The sequence below is a fragment of the Lampris incognitus genome, chromosome 20 (assembly GCF_029633865.1).
Source record: "Lampris incognitus isolate fLamInc1 chromosome 20, fLamInc1.hap2, whole genome shotgun sequence".
NCBI lineage: Eukaryota > Metazoa > Chordata > Actinopteri > Lampriformes > Lampridae > Lampris > Lampris incognitus.
The window spans coordinates 8,496,556-8,518,797 of NC_079230.1; the positions used below are offsets into that span (position 1 = coordinate 8,496,556).

General features: G+C 50.4%; 2 protein-coding genes across 2 annotated transcripts in view; one reads left to right on the forward strand and one right to left on the reverse strand.

Annotated features, from left to right (window-relative positions):
* The window catches only part of LOC130130374 (pyruvate carboxylase, mitochondrial), a 469,779-nt gene that overhangs the window by 289,580 nt on the left and 157,957 nt on the right, over window positions 1-22,242 (forward strand). The window lies entirely within an intron of this gene.
* On the reverse strand, window positions 10,829-21,186 carry LOC130130649 (leucine-rich repeat and fibronectin type-III domain-containing protein 2-like). The gene is made up of 5 exons (XM_056300407.1): window positions 20,592-21,186; window positions 19,532-19,694; window positions 16,060-16,230; window positions 12,928-13,089; window positions 10,829-11,666 (listed from the first exon to the last, which is right to left on the reverse strand). Exons 1-5 carry the CDS (start codon window positions 21,184-21,186, stop codon window positions 10,829-10,831), a joined length of 1,929 nt encoding a protein of 642 aa, XP_056156382.1.

The following is a 22,242-nucleotide window of genomic DNA, read 5'->3' on the forward strand; positions in this document are numbered from 1 at the left end:
TCTCTTGCTCTCTCTCTCTCCACTATGCCTTATTTGCATGAATGTCAGATGAACAATACTGCCAAAGCATCAAGATGCCTGAAAAAATACCATATCTATAAAATATATAGATAAAAAAGAGCAAGAGAATGGCAGAAAAGAGTAAACGTGTGTGTGTGTGTGTGTGTGTGTGTGTGTGTGTGTGTGTGTGTGTGTGTGTGTGTGTGTGTGTGTGTGTGTGTGTGTCTCATGGGTGTGCTGTATGTAGAAGTAATTGTTTAGGGTCAATAAAGAAACGATTAACGACGTACTAATACAAAATCGTAAGTATCAAATATCAGATGTATATTTGATACTTGATAAATAAAATCCACAACGTCGAGGAGTGAATCCAGAGGAGGAGCACGAGTTGTGAGTTGCGAGGAGGTGACCTGCAGCCGTCGTGTGTTGCTGTGCTGCGTGTCTCTCGGGCTCGGACATCGTGCACCGACATCTTGCTGCTCACACCGTTTTCCCCAAGTAGACGTTGCAAGTACAACTCTCTCTCTCTCTCTCTCTCTCTCTCTCTCTCTCTCTCTCTCTCTCTCTCTCTCTCTCTCTCTCTCTCTCTCTCTGTGCCCTCCTGTCTCTACATCTCTATATTTCCTGTTCAGACCCAATTAGAGTTGTTTGCTATCAGTCCTTTGGTAATTGTTAACGGGCTGTCCTTGGTCTGCCTTCCCTCTCTCTCTGTCTCTCTCACTCTCTCTCTCTCTTTCTCCCTCTCCCCCTGTCTCTGTGCAGTCACTGTGCTGTGTCTCTATTAGCCAGACTATAACTGTGCAACATGATTTAGCGTCCAAGGTCGCTCTCCTCTCCTGTCTTCTCCTCTTTCCTTTCACTCCTTCCTCTAGTACTTCAACATCGTTTTCTTTCCTGGTCCATCTTGCCTCCCAATCTCCCTCTCCTCTCCCCCATGACCTGACTGTGAATCACCAGATTGTGTGTTTCTCTCTCTCTCTTTGCATCAGCGGTGACATCAGAAATGGGCAGAGGCACTGAAATATACATGTCTGACTGAGCGCATTCATAAACACATTTATCTTTAATGCGTGAGTTCAAGTCCATCCACCGCACGTGTATTTTTAACCGTGTTTACCTGCCCTCTGTGGCTTGTGAATATACATTCGAATGTACATGCGTCGATTAAGGTGTGGATACTTTAAAGCTGTGAAGGGACATTTGTTTGACTCCCCCGCCTCCCCCTCCCTTTTCTCCCCAACTGTATCTGGCCAATTACCCCACTCTTCCGAGCCGTCCCGGTCGCTGCTCCACCCCTTCTGCCAATCCGGGGAGGGCTGCGGACTACCACGTGCCTCCTCCCATACATGTGGAGTCACCGGCCGCTTCTTTTCACCTGACGGTGAGGAGTTTCACCAGGGGGACGTAGCGCGTGGGAGGATCACACTATTCCCCCCAGTTCCCCTGACTGACCAGAGGAGGCGCTACTGCAGCGACCAGGACACATACCCACATCCGGCTTCCCACCCGCAGACACGGCCAATTGTGTCTGTCAGGACGCTCGACCAAGCCGGAGGTAACACGGGGATTCGACCCGGCGAACAGAATAGACCGGTACGCCACCCGGACGCCCCTCGTCTGACTTTTTTTCCCCACTTCTGGTTTAATTTAAAGTGAGCTGCAGCATAGCTGCATCATGTGTGCTGGTGCATATGGAGTGTGTGTGTGTGTGTGTGTGGGGGGGGGGGGGGAGGGTAGCTGCCATTGCCTTGTCCTCATCTATTCTCTCAACTAAGCGTCTTTGTGTCTGCCTGGCATGTCTCTAACTGGCTCCACACTGCACGGGCACACAGCTGCACACAGGAGACGAGGGGGTGTTGGGTCCGCGGCTCCTGACACTGAAAAAAGTCATTATTATTACCAAGGAGAGAGAAAGAGACGCTGATGGAGGGAGAAATGGGAATTAAAGTAGTCGGCCTCCTCTCCTTTCACTTCCTCTATTTTCAAACACACACACACACACACACCAAGTTTAGACTCGCCTGATGGTTTGACACCAGGAGACTTAACGGGGTGAGGCAGACAGAAAGAGCAGGAAGGCTGATGGAAGGCGAAACAAGGCAATTATCTCCTTTTGCCGGTCTGCATCTATGCTACCCACCGTTCTCCTCCTCCCCTCTGCTGTTCGTTTTAGGTCTCCATCACCCGGGTCTGTTTACTGTATTTTTATTTTCGTCTGCCTTCCTCTGTCATCTGAAGTCTGTTCTGTGTTTTCTTTGCTCTGTCTTTCTGTCTGTCATACTTTCTCTTCGTCCTTCATGTTTTGTTGCATTATTTTGTGCGCTCCCCCCCCCCCCCCACCGGCCTTCTCGTGCTGTGTGTACGTGTCCGTCCGTCCGCAGCTAAACTCACAAACTGCTGGACCTGTCAGCCTTGTTTTTTTTTTGTGCGGTCGTGAGTGTATGATGAAGAAGCTCTCGCGGTTGCGGTGATGCAACACTTTGGAAAAACGTTTGTTCCTCGCTACCGCCGCTCCCTCTCTTCATTCGCTCCCTAGCTCGCTCGGCCAATGCAGCTCTATGTCTCTGCCCGATATAAGTCAGCCCGTGTGCGTGCCCGACTCGCATCTACGGTCGACTCGGATCGGGCGGCGACGTGATCGAAAGCTTTCCAAAGGATCTGGATAATCCAAAACATGCGAGCGTTATAAAGGAACGACTTCCTCCGGGTTGCAGTGGAAACAGGAAGTGTTGCGCGTTCTCGTCGCTTGCCTGATCTGAGTCAACCGTATACGTGAGTCGCACATGCACGAGCGTTAAGGGTTTTCCCAGCTTAGTTATATTATGAAGGTAAAGACAGGGTTGGGGTTAGACCAAAGTCGTTGCATAGCAACCCTTGGAAAGTGCGAGTTCATGTTAGACTCCATGCGACGCTTTCATGCGACGCTTTCATGCGACGCTTTCATGCGCGGGTCCGCCGAGGAGGCTGCACATCCGCAGACTGACGGGCAAAACATTATTAGGTAGATTTGTTTTTGCTTTTTTCCTCCCTTTTTTGCCAACTACCCCACTCTTCTGAGTCATCCCAGTTGCTGCTCCTCCCCCTCTGCCGATCCGGGGAGGGCCGCAGACTACCACATGTCTCCTCCCATACGTGTGGAGTCGCCCGCCGCTTCTTTTCACCAGACAGCGAGGCGACCAGAGGAGGCGCTAGTGCAGCGACCAGGACACATACCTGCATCCGGCTTCCCACCCGCAGACACGGCCAATTTTGACAGCCGGTATCCTCCGGTCCCCTCGTCAACATATCATCTGCACTATCAATTTATCTCTCCGTCAGTCTCTCTCTGCGGCCAGCTCTTTCGCTCTTTTCACCCATCTCCTCCCTGATGGCAGTGTTGCAAGGTAGCCTGTATCTCTCTCTCTCTCTCTCTCTCTCTCTCTCTCCCCCCCCCCCCGGTAATATAAGGGGACATGCACTGAACACCGGCCCCTCTGCCCATCTCTGATGGGAGCTGACGTGAGTATTGACAATGTAGTTTAGCACCTCATTACATTCTACCGGTAGTGCAGCCCTCTTCTCCTCTCTGCGCCCCCTCCCCCCCCCCCCTCCTTCTTTCTGCTTTTCTTTCCCTTTTTGTGTCCCGTTGCTCTTCCGTCCTCCCTTTACCCGGGCACACTCTGTTCTGCCTTCTCTCTCTTTCGCTTTGTTATTACATTTCTCTGCAGGTCTCCTTGCTCTTCTGAGAAGCTTTTATCTCTCCTCCATCATCCTTTTCCTACTTTCTCTCTCATACAGATAGCAGTGGGAGATTTGCAGACCGTCCCTGGCTAAACAAGCTCCCCCACTACTTGCAGTGCTTGTATCTGGCTGAGTAACGTGTGGGATGCAGGAAATCGGGGTATATCTACTAGACGTTGTGCCTCACACGTAGGACAATAAAAATGTGTCTAATGGAGGAAAACGGTCCTTCCAACTTTTCCAGACTGATCCCAAACACATAGTCAAAGTCTTTGTTGCGTGATTGTGCGACAGTAATGAATTGTATTAGCGCAGCGTAGCAACAAACTCTGTCAGCAGCTGACCGACATTGCACCTTTTCTGGTTTTCTTGTCTTTTTTCTTCCCTGTCCCTCCACTCCTGGGACCTGGCTGCAGTCCTCGCTGCATCTGTCTGGTTCTCTGCATGTTCCCGTCTCATGCCTATCAAACTCTCAGCCAGTCGCCCCCCCCCCCAATTCCTTTTCGTCCTGCACTCTATCCTCTTTCTTTCTTTTTTCTGTCAAGCCTTCTTCAGTCTCATTATTTCTCCAACCCTGCATGACTCTCTCTCTCCCCCTCAGCACACCCTCTTCTCTTACGGCGTAGCTCCTTTCTTTACCCATCATCCTCCGTGCCAAACCTGGCACTCTCAGACACAGTGGGAAAGCGTCCCATTGGGCGAGATTCAAGCTCGTGTTAAGACTCGTGCCGACGTGAGGAAGCTGTGTCAGAGCCACAGCTTGGTTCATTAATCAATAATCAATATTATCGCAGTCCGGTCTCTAAATGCCAACCAGAATTTGGTATTTGGAGCTAATTGCGTGGGGGGGGAAAAGGGGGAAGTGGCAGTTCTTACTAAACGAGGTGGGACCAGACGGGGATTAGTCTCATGATGAGACAGCTAGACCTTCTGTATTACAGCTACACATGACGTGTGTACACCATGTAACTGTCTTTCTTTCCTTTCCTTTATTTTCTCCCTCTTTTTTCTCACCAATTGTATCCGGCCAATTACCCCACTCTTCCCGAGCCGTCCCGGTCGCTGCTCCACCCCCTCTGCCGATCTGGGGAGGGCTGCAGACTACCACATGCCTCCTCCCATACATGTGGAGTCGCCAGCCGCTTCTTTTCACCTGACGGTGAGGAGTTTCACACTATTCCCCCCAGTCCCCCCCCCCCCCAAACAGGCGCCCCAACCGACCGACCAGGGGAGGCGCTAGTGCAGCGACCAGGACACATACCCACATCCTGCTTCTCACCAGCTGGATATAACACAGGGATTCGAATACGGTCCGGACATCACTTCAGCAAAGAACAGTGTGACACTGGTAGTTGTACAAATGGCATCTGGCATGTGGGCAGATCGTGCTTCAGCCAGGAAGTGGCAAGTTTGCCCTTGTCTCAAGAGCATTTGCTGCACTCTCACATTTAGCGCTGAAAAGGAACCGACAAACACGTCTCAAGTGGCTTTCATTCCAACAGTACGTCTTATTCTGTCACCGCGCCACGAGGAATCTCTTCACACTGTCTCGCCACAAGGAACCTCTTCATACCATCTCGCCACGAGGAATCTCTTCCCACCATCTCACCACGAGGAATCTCTTCCCACCGTCTCACCACGAGGAATCTCTTCCCACCGTCTCGCCACGAGGAATCTCTTCCCACCGTCTCGCCACGAGGAACCTCTTCACAACGTCTCACCACGAGGAATCTCTTCCCACCATCTCGCCACGGGGAATCTCTTCCCACCATCTCGCCACGGGGAATCTCTTCACACCGTCTTGCCACGAGGAATCTCTTCACGCTGTCTCACCACGAGGAATCTCATCCCACCGTCTCACCCCGAGGAATCTCTTCACGCTGTCTCACCACGAGGAATCTCTTCACACCCTCTCGCCACGAGGAATCTCTTCCCACCGTCTCAACACGAGGAATCTCTTCCCACCGTCTTGCCACGAGGAACCTCTTCCCACCGTCTCACCACGAGGAACCTCTTCACACCGTCTTGCCACGAGGAATCTCTTCCCACCGTCTCACCACGAGGAATCTCTTCACACCCTCTCGCCACGAGGAATCTCTTCACACCCTCTCGCCACGAGGAATCTCTTCCCACCGTCTCACCACGAGGAATCTCTCCCCACCGTCTCACCACGAGGAATCTTTTCACGCCGTCTCACCACGAGGAATCTCTACACACCCTCTCGCCACGAGGAATCTCTTCCCACCGTCTCGCCACGAGGAATCTCTTCCCACCATCTCACCACGAGGAACCTCTTCACACCGTCTCGCCACGAGGAATCTCTTCCCACCATCTCGCCACGAGGAATCTCTTCCCGCCGTCTTGCCACGAGGAATCTCTTCATGCCGTCTTGCCATGAGGAATCTCTTCCCACCGTCTCACCACGAGGAATCTCTTCCCACCGTCTCGCCACTAGGAATCTCTTCCCATCGTCTCGCCACGAGGAATCTCTTCACACCGTCTCGCCACGAGGAATCTCTTCCCACCGTCTCACCACGAGGAATCTCTTCCCACCGTCTCACCACGAGGAATCTCTTCCCACCGTCTCGCCACGAGGAATCTCTTCCCACCGTCTCGCCACGAGGAATCTCTTCCCACCATCTCACCACGAGAAACCTCTTCACACCGTCTCGCCATGAGGAATCTCTTCCCACTGTCTCGCCACGAGGAATCTCTTCCCGCCGTCTCGCCACGAGGAACCTCTTCCCACCGTCTCGCCACGAGGAATCTCTTCCCACCGTCTCGCCACTAGGAATCTCTTCCCATCGTCTCGCCACGAGGAATCTCTTCACACCGTCTCGCCACGAGGAATCTCTTCCCACCGTCTCACCACGAGGAATCTCTTCCCACCGTCTCGCCACGAGGAATCTCTTCCCACCGTCTCGCCACGAGGAATCTCTTCCCACCATCTCACCACGAGAAACCTCTTCACACCGTCTCGCCATGAGGAATCTCTTCCCACTGTCTCGCCACGAGGAATCTCTTCCCGCCGTCTCTCGGTAAGATCAAAGTGGTCTGGAAGCGTGGCAGAGTCTGGGGGGGTGTGAGGGCAGCTGGCTGAGCTACTGTATCAGGCCGACTGTGCGTGATGGTGCCGCCGAGCTGCGGGAGGCCGACGGTCCAGCATCCCACCGTACCATGTCCAGGCCTCAGTCAGAATCAGTTTTGCGAGGCAGAAATATTGGCTGGTGTTTGGTGTGGGACTGATGTTTAAAGATGTGGCAGCTGCCCTATCTGTTCCCTCTCTCTCTCTCTCTCTCTCTCTCTCTCTCTCTCTCTCTCTCTCTCTCTCTCTCTCTCTCTCTCTCTCTCTCTCTGTGTCTCCGTCTCTCTCTCTCTGTGTCTGTTGTCTATTCAACCTCCTCCCTCCCCGGGTTTCTAGATTTCAGTTGCGTGGACTCAGATTCTCTCTTTCTCATTCCCTGCAGTTTTTGTTTTGTTTGTTTCTACCCAGCCTTCCAGCCCATAAACCTTTTTCATTGCGGCTGCCCTCTCAATTTCCTCTCAACCCCCCCCCCCATACACACACACACATACACACACCATGCACCTTCACACATTCACACACACACACACACACACACACCATGCACCTTCACACATGCACACACACACACACATGCGCACACACACACCTTCACATATGCACACACACACCTTCACACATGCACACACACACACACACACACACACACACACACACATCCACCTTCACACACGCACACACGCACACACACACCATGCACCTTCACACACACACCATGCACCTTCACACATGCACACACCATGCACCTTCACACACACACGCACACACACACCTTCACACATGCACACACACACACACACACCATGCACCTGCACACATGCACACACACACCATGCACCTTCACACACACACACACACACACACCCCGTGCACCTTCACACATGCACACACCATGCACCCTCACACACGCACACACACACCTTCACACACACACACACACACACACACCATGCACCTTCACACACACACACATTCAGCTCAGTTGTGTTCAGCTGAGTAGATGAGACTTTTCCCTCCGTGCAAACACACACATACCAGCAGCAAGAACAACAAAACATGAGCGGCAATCTGAGATTTGATAGAAAACATGAACTCTATTTCTTTCTCTCTCTCTCCATATTTATTATGCTCCTTTCTCCCTGCTGTTTCTGGGGCTCCTCTTCTTGCTCTCTCCTGGAGGTATAATATTACATCTGGACTTGCCATGTTGATCGTATCGTGGAAATCTGTAGCGCACAACCCCACTCTGTTGTGATGCACTGTTTCAAATGCAGGCCTTTCCGTTCTTTCCATCTCTGCTCCGAGACCTCTCTCTCTCTCTCTCTCTCTCTCTCTCTCTCTCTCTCTCTCTCTCTCTCTCTCTCTCTCTCTCTCTCTCTCTCTGCCTGTCTCTCTCTCGCTCTTTCTCTCTCACTCTGTCTGTCTGTCTGTCCGTCTCTCTCTCTCTCTCTCTCTCTCTTTCTTGCTCTCTCTCTCTCTCTGTCTCACTCTTTCTTGCTCTCTCTCTCTTTCTCACTCTGTCTGTCTTTGTCTTGCTCTCTTTCTCTCTGCCTCTCTCTCTATTATCTCACTCTCTCTCTTTATCTCTCTTGCTCGCTCTCTGTCTTTCTCTCGCTCTCTCTTTCTCTCTCCCTTCTCCCTCCCATTTACACCTGTTTCCTGTTTGTCAGCTCTTCATTGTAAAGCAACATAAGTCTTTCTCTCTGATGCCAATTTGTACCCCCTTGAGCTCTGCTCCCTTTATTTCCTCACCTTATACCTCCCTCCACCTCTCCCTTCATTCCTCTCCTCGGCTATCCTTCCATCCCCACATTTTTTTTATCCTCTCCTTCCGTCTTTCCCTCCATTTATACCCTCTTCTCCCACTGTGTAGCACTTTGCCGCTAGGCTTTAGCTAAACCTGTGCCCCCCTCCTCATCCTCCCCACACGGTGTTCTTCCTCCTTTTTCATTAGTCCTGTTGGACCATTCCCCCTTCTCTCTCTATGTCTTTATCTCTTTCTTTCCCTCCTCCCATCCACTGGTACACAGGGCGTTACATGTATATGTACACACACACACACACACACACACACACACACACACACACACACACAGGGAGAGGTTCTTGCCTCTCCTCCTTAAGCTCAGTCTTTCCCTTCCTCTCCCACCTTTGACCTCGTCTGTCACCCCACCTCCTCCTCCTTCGCCCGTCCTTCTTTTATCTCGATCTCTCCCAAGGCGACGTGGGGAATAGCCTATCTCTGCTCTCCTCTTCAATCTCTCCGTCCTTCTCCTCTCCCTCTGAAATCTCCGAGCTCCCATTATACTAACTGCACCTCCCCGTTATTCGCTCCTCTCCCACCGTCCGTCCGCGCAAAGCTAGCATCCGTCTCCTCAGCCATCCCTCCATCTTTCTTCGCTATCCTCCTTCATTTTCCCACACCTGCCAGTCATCCTTTTTCTCCATCTCTATCTCACCTAATCTCTCCATGCACACACACACACACACACACACACACACACACACTCCGTCAATCCCCAGTGGTCGGTGTGCTCCAAGGGGCAACCTCTGGGTCTAAAAGGTGAAGCCAGTGTGGTATATATACCATACATACATACATACATACACACATACACACAGCAGACTTTCAGTTCCCAGTTCAGCAGGAGGGTGGTGGGCTGACGGTTGTTTTCATTGCATATTTTCCCCCCAATAAAGTTGCCAGCGGGGAGTTTGTCTTAAATAATTTGTAGTAACAAGCAGAACGGCAGCGCGTAAACTCAAACCTCTAGTCTAGATAAATGTTTGATTAATTTTTTGGATCTTAAGAGTGTAGCTGGTCTGGGTAGCGTAGCGGTCTATTCCGTTTCCTACCAACACGGGGATCGCTGGTTCGAATCCCCGTGTTACCCCCGGCTTGGTCGGGCGCCCCTACAGACACAATTGCCCGTGTCTGCGGGTGGGAAGCTGGATGTGGGTGTGTGTGGCCTGGTCGCCTTACTAGCACCTCCTCTGGTTGGGCGGGGCGCCTGTTCGGGGGGGGGGGGGCTGGGGGAACGGCGTGATCCTCCGACATGCTATGTATCGGAGGAGGCATGTGGTAGTCCGCAGCCCTCCCCGGATCGGCAGAGGTGGTGGAGCAGCGACCCGGACGGCTCGGAAGAGTGGGGTAATTGGCCAAGTACAATTGGGGAGAAAAAAGGGGGGGAAGAGTATAGCTGGTAAACGTGAAAATGGAAGAGTGAAGAAATCTCATTTTGTGAGATAACATGCCGTTCCTGTACCCTGAAAGATGTTCAGTTTTATGAAAGTGTTGCTTTCTAGCACTCGTTTTAAAATGGCCAGTATCAGAAGACCGTGTTTTGGCTGTTGGTAGATCTTGCAAGTCTGCACGATGTGTTTCTTTAGCCTGCTAGCAAGAACGCTTTCAAACAACCAGAACGGGTGTTTGAGTGGTCAAGCCGCTTGCCGCATCGTTCAGTTTTGCCCTTTTAAAGATGTGTAAATACCCTCTCTCCTGTTTTCCTGCCCCTCCACCTCTCTGATTTTGCCGTTCTTCTCTCATACACACAACTGTGTGCGTTAGGCCCAAGCGATGTGTCACGCTACTATGGGGCTGAATGATTAACTACCACCCTGCCTCCATCTCGGGCTTCCTCCATCGCCCCCTCCAGCTGCCCACCCACCCGTGCAAGAGGTTAACAGTTGCGGAACAGAAGTGTCATGGTGTGATGGATAGATATTTGAGGATCTTTTTACCAAAAATGAGATGTCGGGGGGGGGGCGGCATGGCCGGTGGTCACAAGTGGGAGATAGGCGATCTCTCTGATTAACCAGCAGTTACATAGATGTGTAAAAACTATCGCACAAAACAACATTACAAGTGTTTGTTGAAATCCCAGGGCAGTACCAGAACCGGTAGTGGGTACTTATATTTTAGTAGGATTTGCGTCATGATCACTGCGTTGGTGCTAATGTCGAATAAACACACAATGTTCAATTTCCTCCATGACCTATTGTTGGCATCATCTAAAAGTAAATTCAGGTAAAACAGATGCCAGGGTGAAGGTGTTTCACTGTGTCGGCCCCTGTTGGCATAGTAGAAGAGCACATGTAGTACGAGGTAGAAGTAGGATGTGGTAAAACTGACCTGTAGATGAGGGTCTCGTCGGCGGTGCAGTTGTACTGTATCTGATACATCCAGACCAGGTAGCTCCCCGCCAAACGTCCTAAATCCCACCTGACCTGAGCCGAGGTAGACGTGACACCCTGCACACCCACCAGCTGCTCCTCCTCTTCCTCCCTCTCGTCCCCTTCTTCATCCTCAATGCTCCCTCCTTCTGCCCTCTCCCCTTTCGGGGCCCCATCATCCACCCCTCCTCTCCTGCCATCTTCCACTTCCCCTCCAAGTCCCCCTACTCCGCCGTTGTTAATCCCTCCGTTTTTCCCAGTGCTGATATCTGACGATCCCGGATCGGTCCGTAGAATCCCATTAGTGGTGTTCCCGTTGTTCTTGGCATTCCCCGTGTTGCCAGCGTTTCCGCCCGTTCCGCCCCTGTGAGGCAGCGGGATTATCTTCAGGTCTACGGTGGCCGTGGCTTCACCTGCTGCGTTTATCGCGATGCATGTGTACGCCCCATCGTCCCGGGCGACGGTCACCAAGACATCCAGTGTCCCGTTGCTGTAGGAGCTCGTCCGGGACGAGTTGGCGACGATGCGGTCGTCTGGGGAAACCCAATGGATCACCGGCTCCGGGTCACCGATGGAGCGGCACTTGAGCGTGGCCCTCTGTCCTTCCAGGACCCACAGCTTGTGGGTGTGTCGGGTGATTAGTGGGGGCTCACACGTGAACTCTTCCTCAGGAATGGACCAGAAATACCTGGGAGAGAGAAGGGCAAAGGGATGAAAATCATTTTACTGGCCAAGTACAGGGACTTCTTGTGGACCGCTGAGTTATATAGTGAGTTACCTATGGTCAGGACGTCATACATCGATCAGCCAAAACAGTAAAAACCCCTGAGGCCACTGCCATCTGGGAATACTGGTGCCATGAAGGGGGTGTACCTGGTCTGCAGCAATGTTTAGGTGGGTGGTACATGTCAAAGTAGCATCCAAATGAATGCCAGAACCCAAGGTTTCCCAGCAGAACATTGCCCAGGGCATCACACTGCCTCTGCCGGCTTGCCTTCTTCCCATAGTGCTTGCTGGTGCCATCTCTTCTCCACGTAAATGATGCACAAGCACCCAGCCGTCCACATGATGTAAAAGAAAATGTGATCCATCAGACCAGGCCACCTTCTTCCATAGCGCCATGGTCCCGTTCTGATGCTCACGTGCCCATTGTAGGCACTTTCAGTGGTGGACAGGGTTCATCATGGGCACTCTGACCGGTCTGCAGCTACACACACAGCAAGCTGTGATGCACTGTGTTTTCTGACACCTGTCTATCATAGCCAGTATTCACTTTTTCAGCCGTTTGAGCTACAGCAGCTCTTCTGTGGGATCAGACCAGATAGGCTAGCCTTCACTCCCCACACACATCAATGAGCCTTGGGCACACGTGACCTTGTGGCCGGTTCACCGGTTGTCCGTCTTTGCACCGCTTTTGGTAGGTACTGACCACTGCATACCGGGAACGCCCAACAAGACCTGCCGTTTTGGAGATGCTCTGACCCAGTTGTCTAGCCATCACAGTTTGGCCCTTGTCAAAGTCGCTCAGATCCTTACGCTTGCCCATTTTTCCTGTTTCCAACACATCAACTTCAAGAACTGACTGTTCACTTGCTGCCCAATACATCCCGCTCCCTGACAGGTGCCATTGTAACAATAACCGATGTTATTTACTCCATCTTTCGGTGGTTTTAATGTTTTGGCTGATCGGTGTGTACAGTGGAGAGGGACCAGTGCTCTACGTACAAAAGAAGTTTGACTTTTCGAATTATTCAGCTTACATGCATGGCTGCAGTGGGAATGGCAGAATTAAAATGCAGATTGGCGGTACTGTATTTGTTTCCTTAGCTCGCGGAGTGCGATGGATTGTAGTAGTCAAAAGTGTTTGTGTGGGGTTGTGTTCGGACAGCGGTCAAACTTAATATCCAATCAGAAGATTTTTAGAATTGGCGCTCAGTATTGATGCTTACCTCCCAGCCAGGTGGGCCGGCGTGGCGCAGGTTTCCATGTCGTCTCTGCGGATGAGCCGGCGTAACCATAGCAACTCGCAGTTGCAGTGCAGTGGGTTCCCTCCAAAATTGAGGCTGATGACAGCGTTGTAAGGGGTGGGGCTAATCGCGCCAGTCTGGGACCTGCCGGCGGCGGAGAAAAGTGGCGTTTTTGTGCGTGCAAACTGAGCAGATTGAACAGCGCAATTCCGACTAAATGTTAAGCAATTTGTTTGTTCCTTAAGCTCCTTTTTTCTTTTGCTTTCTTTTTTTTTCTTTTTTTGGACTTTGGTAAATCGCAAGTAAAAAATAGACATCTGTTTCTCTTGTTGACAGTGATGTAGATATTGCGTATGTTATACAAGCATAACATGAAACCTTACAAAACATCTATAGCTGCATCACACCAGTCATATGAGTTTACATAGTTCCATCCATCCATTATCCAAGCCGCTTATCCCAACTGGGGTCGCGGGGAAGCTGGAGCCTATCCCGGCAGCCGTTGGGCGGCAGGTGGGGAGACACCCTGGACAGGGCGCCGATCCATCACAGGGCCCACACACACACACACACACACACACACACACACACCCTCGCACCTAGGGACAATTCAGTACGGCCGAGTCACCCGACCTACAAAGGCCACACAATCACAAATTGTCCGTTGCAATTAGCAGTCCGGTTTTGAGAGACGGGGCAAAACATGACCTGCATGATTGGAGCAGCTGTGTGTACGCAAAACAGATGCTTGTTTTAACCTTTTCACAAGATATTCTGTCTTGACCCCCCCCCCCCATTTTAAAATGCTGCAGCTTGACATTTTGCTGCAGCGCATCAGTTTTGTCTCTGAAATGCTGTGATTAGGCGCCATCGTGTTATTTCACTGTAGATTAGAGGGTGGATTAGAAAGAAGACGAGAAAAAGACTGGACTGTAAGAGCAGTGAGGACTTGGAACCGGTGGCTCTGAAACAGATTGCTGCTGAAAATGAGAGAAACAAATGACGGCCAGAGCGCTCCAGAGCGAGCTACCGGTATCCTCCAGAGCGAGCTACCAGAATCCTCGCCAGGAGCTCGGCAGCACAAGAGTGCGTCTTGCATCGGGCCAGGGCAGAATGAAATTTTAATAATTTCAAAACGTTGAGGAAGGAGTCTGTCCTTGGTTTGACTTAATCTATTAGCACCTTTACCACTGTTAAGGCAGCTGATGTGCCGATGGAAAAATGGCCCAGGGGATGTTTTTGAAAATGCTTTGTGTGCAGCAGCTCAGTAATGATGCCCTTAGAAGAGATGTATGATTTGTTAGCTGGCTATAGTGGGGCAGAAGGTTCAGATCATACTAGAGTCAAAATAACTAACTCTTGTAGGATTTGTACAAGACTACAAACCAACACAGTTGTGAAATTAACATCAAATTATAAATATATAAACACAGTTATGAAATTAACATCAAATTATAAACATATATATATATATATATATATATATATATATATATATATATATATATATATATATATGGTTGTGAAATTAACATATTATAAATATATAAACACAGTTATGAAATTAACATCAAATTATATATATACAGATATTCCACTACTCAGTAGTTGAGCACTCGCAACACCATTGACGGTTTCAGGGGGGAAAAACCGCTATATATATATATATATATATATATATATAATACCCCTGCTGATACCACCAAACAAATAGGTAATTAGACTCAAATTTATTTATTTTTGAAACGAAGCACTGTGGATATGAAATTATTTTGCATTTTCTTTGCAAAGTATTTAGGGTATTTTGCATTATCTCCCCGTGATCCTGGACTATTTGTAAGGCTGCTTAGAAACACTGTTGGTAGCACAGCAAAATATGAATCGGCGAATACAACCAGTGGATGACATGCTAAGTAGAAGATCTAGCAAGGAAAAACCTTGCCGTGATGTTTTTGTGAAACGGGGTCATTTACCAATCTCCAGCCTGCTTCCAATAATGCAGTGGATGCACAAAAGGATGAGCCGGCGGTGCTCCATAAATACGCAGCCAAAAACATCAACAACTGTGAAGAATACTGAGGCAGCTGAAGGATGCTCTGTATGGCTCTCCTGTGGCTTCATAAAGAGATTAAACGCACAGGTGGGTAATTTTAAAAGTCTGAGTTTTGTGAAATTCTCCAGCCGTGGCATTCAAAAAGAAGTATTTTGAAAATCAAACTTAAAAGACTCCAAAAAAAAACAACGGGGGCAGGCCAAGATGAACCCTGTAAAGCTGTGTTCCTGCTCGGCTTTGAGCCTCTTCAGACGTCACATGTAGCCAGTCTGCTGCAAGTCAGAAGTCACATATGATAACAGAACAGGATGTGAAATGAAAATGCACCTTCATTATTTCACTCATGCTGTAGCTTTTGGTGATGTAGTGACGTCCCTGCACATGACTTTAAGACACTGGCAACCCGCCGTGTGTCATGGATATGCACGCAAGTCCTCAATCCAGTCAAACGCAGCGTTATCCAATTCCTCTCGCAAGCTTCCTGCTTTCTGGTTAAAGGTGAGCTGGTCAGTCAAATAGTCTGGTCCTCATGTACAACGTTTTTGATTGGCATATGGTTTGAGACCACAATGTTTGAGTTAATACAGGTAATACCAATTGTTCTACAAAGAAAAATATATTTTTGCTTGGTTTTTTTGGAGGGGGGGTGATATGACAAGGTTGGGGCGGAGTGGTGGTGCAGTGGTTAGCGCGGTCGCCTCACAGCAAGAAGGTCCGGGGTTCGAACCCCGGGGTAGTCCAACCTTGGGGGTCATCCCTGGTCGTCCTCAAGTGTGGAGTTTGCATGTTCTCCCCGTGTCTGCGTGGGTTTCCTCCGGGGGCTCCCCCAGTCCAAAGACCTGTAGGTCAGGCGAGTCGACCGTACTTAATTGACCCTAGGTTTGAATATGTGTGTGTGTGTGTGGGCCCTGTGATGGCCTGGCGGCCTGTCCAGGGTATCTCCCCGTCTGCTGCCCAGTGACTGCTGGGATAGGCTCCAGCTTCCCCGCTACCCTGATTGGGATAAGCGGTTTGGAGGATGGATGTATGGATGATAAGGCTGGTGGAGTTTTGAGACCTACCTAGCGAAGAGGGGATCAGGCGGTAAAGTTCGTAGCCTGTTGGAGGTCATATCCAGCCTGGCTAGCTTATACAGCTCTCCGAAGACCCCCTCCGCAATGTGGTCTATCAAGTTATGGTCCAGGTTTAGAGTGTGAAGACTGGCCATGTTCTGGATGGACTCCCACGGTACCCTACAGTGAGAGACACGAGAGAGAAATTACAACAAGATTACCTTTATGATACCAAGGTCAGTGTCTAATGTGAACAGAATAACCGTGTTCACACAATGTACTTGCACAGTTGAGAGAGAGGATTTGAAAACGGGATTTAAAAGTCAAAGGGCAGCTAACTACAGGTTCCTCCCGTTCTCTCGCTCGCTCGCTCTCTCTCGGGTGAGAGATTAATGCAGGAAATTAAGCGAAAAATCAGAAGCGCTGATACAGAACCTGTCAAGTCGGGGTTAGAGTTCAGAGACTACATTCTGGACAGTTTCACATGCTGCTTGTGCAGAAACAGGATGAAGCGAAGGCTAATTAAAGGTGACAGCATTGACAGACGACAAACAACAGCAGATGCTCCTTTTTCCTCCTCAATCCTCTGCTCTCTCTGGATGTCACCGTCTCCATATGTGGCCTGTTGTCACAATCTTGTGGCATTCCTTCCTGAAAACATTCAGTCCCCCCCCCTAACTTAATTGCCACAAGTTAAACCCAATATGAGCCTCAATAGAATAGGGTGAGTATTGTGTAAACATGAGTGAAATGAAATAAGCCCTCTGACCAATGCCGAATTTTGCGACAATATCGTTTGTGATTTAATCTGTTAACCTTTTTTTGGGGGGGGGGGTTTCTCCCCAATTGTATCAATTGGGGCCAATTACCCCACTCTTTCGAGCCATCCCGGTCGCTGCTCCACCCCCTCTGCCGATCCGGGGAGGGCTGCAGACTACCACATGCCTCCTCCCATACATGTGGAGTCGCCAGCTGCTTCTTTTCACCTGACAGTGAGGAGTCTCACCAGGGGGCCGTAGTGTGTGGGAGGATCACACTGCCCCCACCCCCCCCAACAGGTGCCCTGACCGACCAGAAGAGGCACTAGTGCAGCGACCAGGACACATACCCACATCCGGCTTCCCACCCGCAGACACAGCTAATTGCGCCTGTAGGGATGCCCAACCAAACCGGAGGTAACACGGGGATTCGAACCGGCGATCCCTGTGTTGGTAGGCAACAGAATAGACCGCTACGCTACCCAGACACCAACACCACATAATTTAATGCTAGTGAATGGTAGGTTGAGTTGACAGTAGAAGTATCGGTGTTTCCATTCATACTTATAGCAGCTATACACACTACACTCAGTACTGGGATCTTGGGGCGATGTTTCGATTGTCTGCCTTTTATTTATTTATTTTTTAGCCAGGCGTTGAATGCTAGTTGAAATTGTTTAAGCAGTTTTAGGATTACATGATGAAGCTACAGCCATTTATTACTATTATACTCAGCCCGTGGGCTGAGTATAATAGCGCCACATATAATAGTGCTTTACAGAATATAGCAGTGGTGGATCGGAGTTTTGAGTTCAGGCTGTTGAGACTTGCAGTGCTTTGAATCACTTCACATGTTAAGAGAGTCAAGGAGCGACACTCGAGAACCACAAAAGCTTTGACGGACGGAATATATGTTCGATTTCTTTTGTCTACATTATGCATTTGCAGAGTAGATGAGATGTTTGAGTGAGGGCGACACAAAGCTTTGTGATGTTCTGAATATTTCTTGATTCAGATGACTGGGAGAAAGAGAGAGGGGGGGGGGCTAATGTGAGGATCTCTCTGCTTTGTTACTGTCTATGATGTTTTTCCAGAAGCACTTTTCCCCAAAATGATGCTCTCTAAATCGTCAGGACGTATGACGCTAGAAAATGGCTGACCACACCTAGCTGTGTTTCGCCATCGCATTATTTTATCTTCAGGACTCTGCCATGGTTACCAGCCTGCAACCTTAGCTGGGGACTGTTGTCCTTGGGTTTCTCTGTGACAAAGATGCTGCATCGGAAGTGCTTTGTATGAAACCATCCTTTCATTAATGTATCTGCTACTCCCACAGATGCTGTGTGCAGATTTATTCCGTCTCCCTGCGGGGCTTGATAAAGAATCCAATCTTGTGTAGACCGATGTAGTGTCTCGCCTGCGCCCTGCCCTAAGCGGATGCATCGTTTTCATTGAATGGCTTCAGTATTTTAGGGTTGCACGGTGGCGCAGTGGTTAGCGCGGTCGCCTCACAGCAAGAAGGTCCTGGGTTCGAGCCCCAGGGTAGTCCAACCTTAGGGGTCGTCCTCTGTGTGGAGTTTGCATGTTCTCCCCGTGTCTGCGTGGGTTTCCTCCGGGGTTTCTGGTTTCCTCCCACAGTCCAAAGACTTGTAGGTCAGGTGAATTGGCCGTACACATGCCGCCCAATGGCTGCTGGGACAGGCTCCAGCATCCCCGCGACCCTGAGAGCAGGATAAGCGGTTCGGATAATGGATGGGTGGGTGGGCGTCAGTAATTCATTGATCTATTGCTTACTAATTGGTGTTTTTGGGCCCTGCCGTTTCTCTTAGACCAAATGAGCTCATCATCTGATCAAAACCTCACTCAGCATGGACTCTCCCTGGCATCTTGGAACAGAGAAGAATCAACAGTAGCTCACACGCGCATCATTAAAACCTCCTTACACTTTCTTCATGGGCTGGCGAGAGGCCAGCGAGCTCCTGTAGTGGAGACAAATTAAGCATCTTAATCAGAAGTGACAGCCAAGAGCTGCTGGATTCATCAACCCGGCGGGATTTCTATACGGAAGAAAGTGGAAGGTTGTTTGTTTTTCACCTATCTTAAGACCCTCAGTGACTTCAGCAGGGTGGAAGATAGATTTTTAAGACTCACCGTTACTGATCTGAGTGGATGTAGTGTTGTGAGTCATGCTGGCGCACAGTGAAGTGACCTCAGCAGCACAGCGCCTTTATGTTTTACTTGAATGTTAAATTTAGGTTCAAGGAAACTCAGAAGTTTGACTTTCAGTTTCCGGAGCAATCCATTTTCGGCTCAGTTTTGAGCCGAAAGACTGTAACACAACAGTCTTGGCTGCAGGTCGCTGGTTCAGTCCGTGGCTCCGAGGCTCCTTCAGACAGCGTGTCGAAGTGTCCACTGAACCCCTGACCGCTCCTGATGAGGAGGTCGGCGCCTGGTGTGGCAGCCTCCTCCATCAGTGTGTGAGTGTGTGTGTGAACGGGTGGATGTGAGGTACACCGTAAAGCACGTTGAGCGATCGGCGGATTAAAAAAGCGCCATATAAACGCAGTCCATTTACTATTCACACAAACACAAGCCGATGTGGTGCGGTCTCTAAGCACGGTAGTCCCTACAGAGCCGAATGAAGTAGGGCGAGATAGTGCAGGTTAAAACTGAACAGAAGAGAGGGTGGTTGAGCAAATGTTAAAGAAAGGTGAACAGTTTACCTTCTGAGGTTATTGTATGACAAATCCAGGTCCTCCAGCGTGACCAGGAAGTCATCAAAGGCCTGGACAGAGATTTGGACCAGCTGGTTGTTGTTCACAATGAGGTGCTGCAGATTGACCAGTCCTGCGAGGTCTCGGGGTCCCAGTGTTGTCAAGCGGTTGCCTAGACACAACAACGCAGCTAAGGTCATGCTGTGCATCTCGACTACAGTTATTGGTATTAAATGTTGTTCGTCTCCCACATTATTCAACACAGCCTTTTTTGTTGTTGTTGGAATTCCCACCCCTTTTCCCCCCCAATTGCATCCGACCAATTACCCCGCTCTTCCGAGCCATCCTGGTCGCTGCTCCACCCCCTCTGCCGATCCGGAGAGGGCTGCAGACTACCACATGCCTCCTCTGATACATGTGGAGTCGCCGGCCGCGTCTTTTCACCTGACAGTGAGGAGTTTCACCAGGGGGGACGTAGCACGTGGGAGGATCATGCTATTCCCCCCAGCCCCCCCCCCCAAAAAAAACAAAAACAAGTGCCCTGACTGACCAGAGGAGGCGCTAGTGCAGCGGCCAGGACACATACTCACATCCGGCTTCCCACCCGCAGACACGGCCAATTGTGTCTGTAGGGACGCCCGACCAAGCCGGAGGTAACACGGGGATTCGAACCGGCGATCCCCGTGTTGGTAGGCAACAGAATAGACCGCCACGCCACCCGGACGCCCCACACAGCCTTTTAACCCTAGTGTGAGTTTCAGTAGGTTTTAGCTATGAGCATTCCCTCAGCTAAAGCTGAAGTCTGAGATGTTTCTCCATTAATAGTTATTTTACCCATCTGGAACATGGAGTCAGGTTACACAATACCAACTGGCATCTTAACCATGGTTGGATACACACTCCATATTTTCCTCCATATTGTCAACCTTCTTTGACAGTGGACAATGGCCGCTCCACCTTAATAGTTCTCACTGCCAGAGAAAGGGACAGATCACCGATATCGCCACATATCCCGAGAGGTTCGCCCCAACTGGATGGTCCCTTCTCCAAAATTATGGCTCCTGCTTACCGTCCAGATGCAGCGAGCGCAAGCTCTCCAGATCAGCAAAGGCCATGGGTCGAATCAGGTTGATGGTGTTTCGCGACAGGGTCAGATCAACCAAGCCGGTCATGTTGACAAAGTCGATCCCGCTCACTTCCGTTATGAAGTTGTCGGCCAACCGCAGTTCGACGGTGCGCCGATCGACATGGGGGGGCACAAACAGGAGGCCCTTGTCCGCACAAAGCGTGCTCAGCGACTCTGACAGGTTGCGGCAGACACAGTGGAAGGGGCAGGCGGAGACCACGCCCCACGTCTCCCCCGCTCCAATCAGGGAGGGCAGTAGGCAGCATGTGACCAGCGTCAGCCAGTGAAAAGCCGGGAACGCGACAACCTCAGGCAGCGTTCTCTTCGTGGTCTTTGGGCAGGCGCAGTGGACGATATGAGAGGAGGAGGGGGAGGATGTGGAGGAGCCGTGTAGAGGGTGGAGGAGAGAAAGAGAGGGTGTGGATGGAGGGAAGAGGGAGGGGAAGGGGGGTTGTTGTTGTGGCCTCTCTTTGGCGTGGAGGTGTTTGCGGGGCGGGTGGTTTTGTCTGTGGGGGCGGAGGAGTGGGGGGACAGGCATGGTAGAACGCCTGGCTATCCACAGACCTGGAGAGAGAGAGAGAGAGGGGGGGGGAGGGGAGGAAGGGGAGGAAGGGAAAAGGGTTTAGACTTATTCACTCTGACAGTGGTATATAAGACATGGTTTGGATGTGAGTCTAGGTTCCAGTCGTCTACCTTCTCCGACCAGGTTTGGAATAACGTGTTGTGCGTGTGTGTGCTTTTTTGTGTGCGTGTGTGTGTGTGAGCCTGAAACCACCTACCTTGTGGGGACATTTCATAGGTCCCCATGAGGGAAGGGGGTCTATCATAGGGTTAGGACTTTGGTTCAGCTATAAGGTTAGGATTAGATAAGGGTTTAGGTGAGACATGTAGTTATGGTGGTCAGGGGTGGAGAGCAAGGGAATGAATATAGTCAACGAGGGGCCAACAAGTATAGGGAGACATGATGTGTGTGTGTGTGTGTGTGTTTGTGTGTGTGTGTGTGTGTGTGTGTGTGTGTGTGGCGGGGGGGGGGGTTGCACACCTCTAAAAGGAATAGCACTCTACAGCGATGCCCACTTTGTGCTTGAGAGGAGAAAATTCTTGCAATGACAAATGAGAAAATTCCACTGTATCATAAACACACACCACACACACACACACACACACACACACAGAGACACACAGACACACACATATCTGTGTATCTAGTAACAAAATCCCCAAGACTGAACACCACCAAGCTGGTATAACACATTTCATTGAATCCCCTTAGAAGTGGCTGGCCACCAGGGAGATAACGTAAAACATGGCTTCTCCAAACGCCAGGCAGGAAGTCCAGCTGGGTCAGCAGCCTATCGGCTCTCGAGTCTTATGTAAACCAGCAAAGCTCGGCTTAAGACCGCACCAAGTCAGCTTGGATGAAAACACATCACGCAGCCACAGCCGAGTGGTCGGTCCTGCAGTTCGCTCTGTACGTCTGCTGTGCGGGCAGGCCTCAAACCGGCGGCCGAGCGATGACACAACCGAGCCTGCGGGCTCGTTAACGCGCATCCTAAACAGCATGGTGAGGTAACGGGGATGGGCATGAGTCACC

What these genes read in the sequence shown, in the direction of transcription:
- LOC130130649 (XM_056300407.1), bottom strand. Translation starts at nt 21,186, where the DNA reads ATGCCTGTCCCCCCACTCCTCCGCCCCCACAGACAAAACCACCCGCCC. An exon ending in TCATACAATAACCTCAGAAG is followed by an intron (nt 16,231 to 19,531) that starts GTAAACTGTTCA and finishes CTCTCACTGTAG; the next exon opens with GGTACCGTGGGAGTCCATCC. An exon ending in CCGGCCCACCTGGCTGGGAG is followed by an intron (nt 11,667 to 12,927) that starts GTAAGCATCAAT and finishes TCTCTCTCCCAG; the next exon opens with GTATTTCTGGTCCATTCCTG.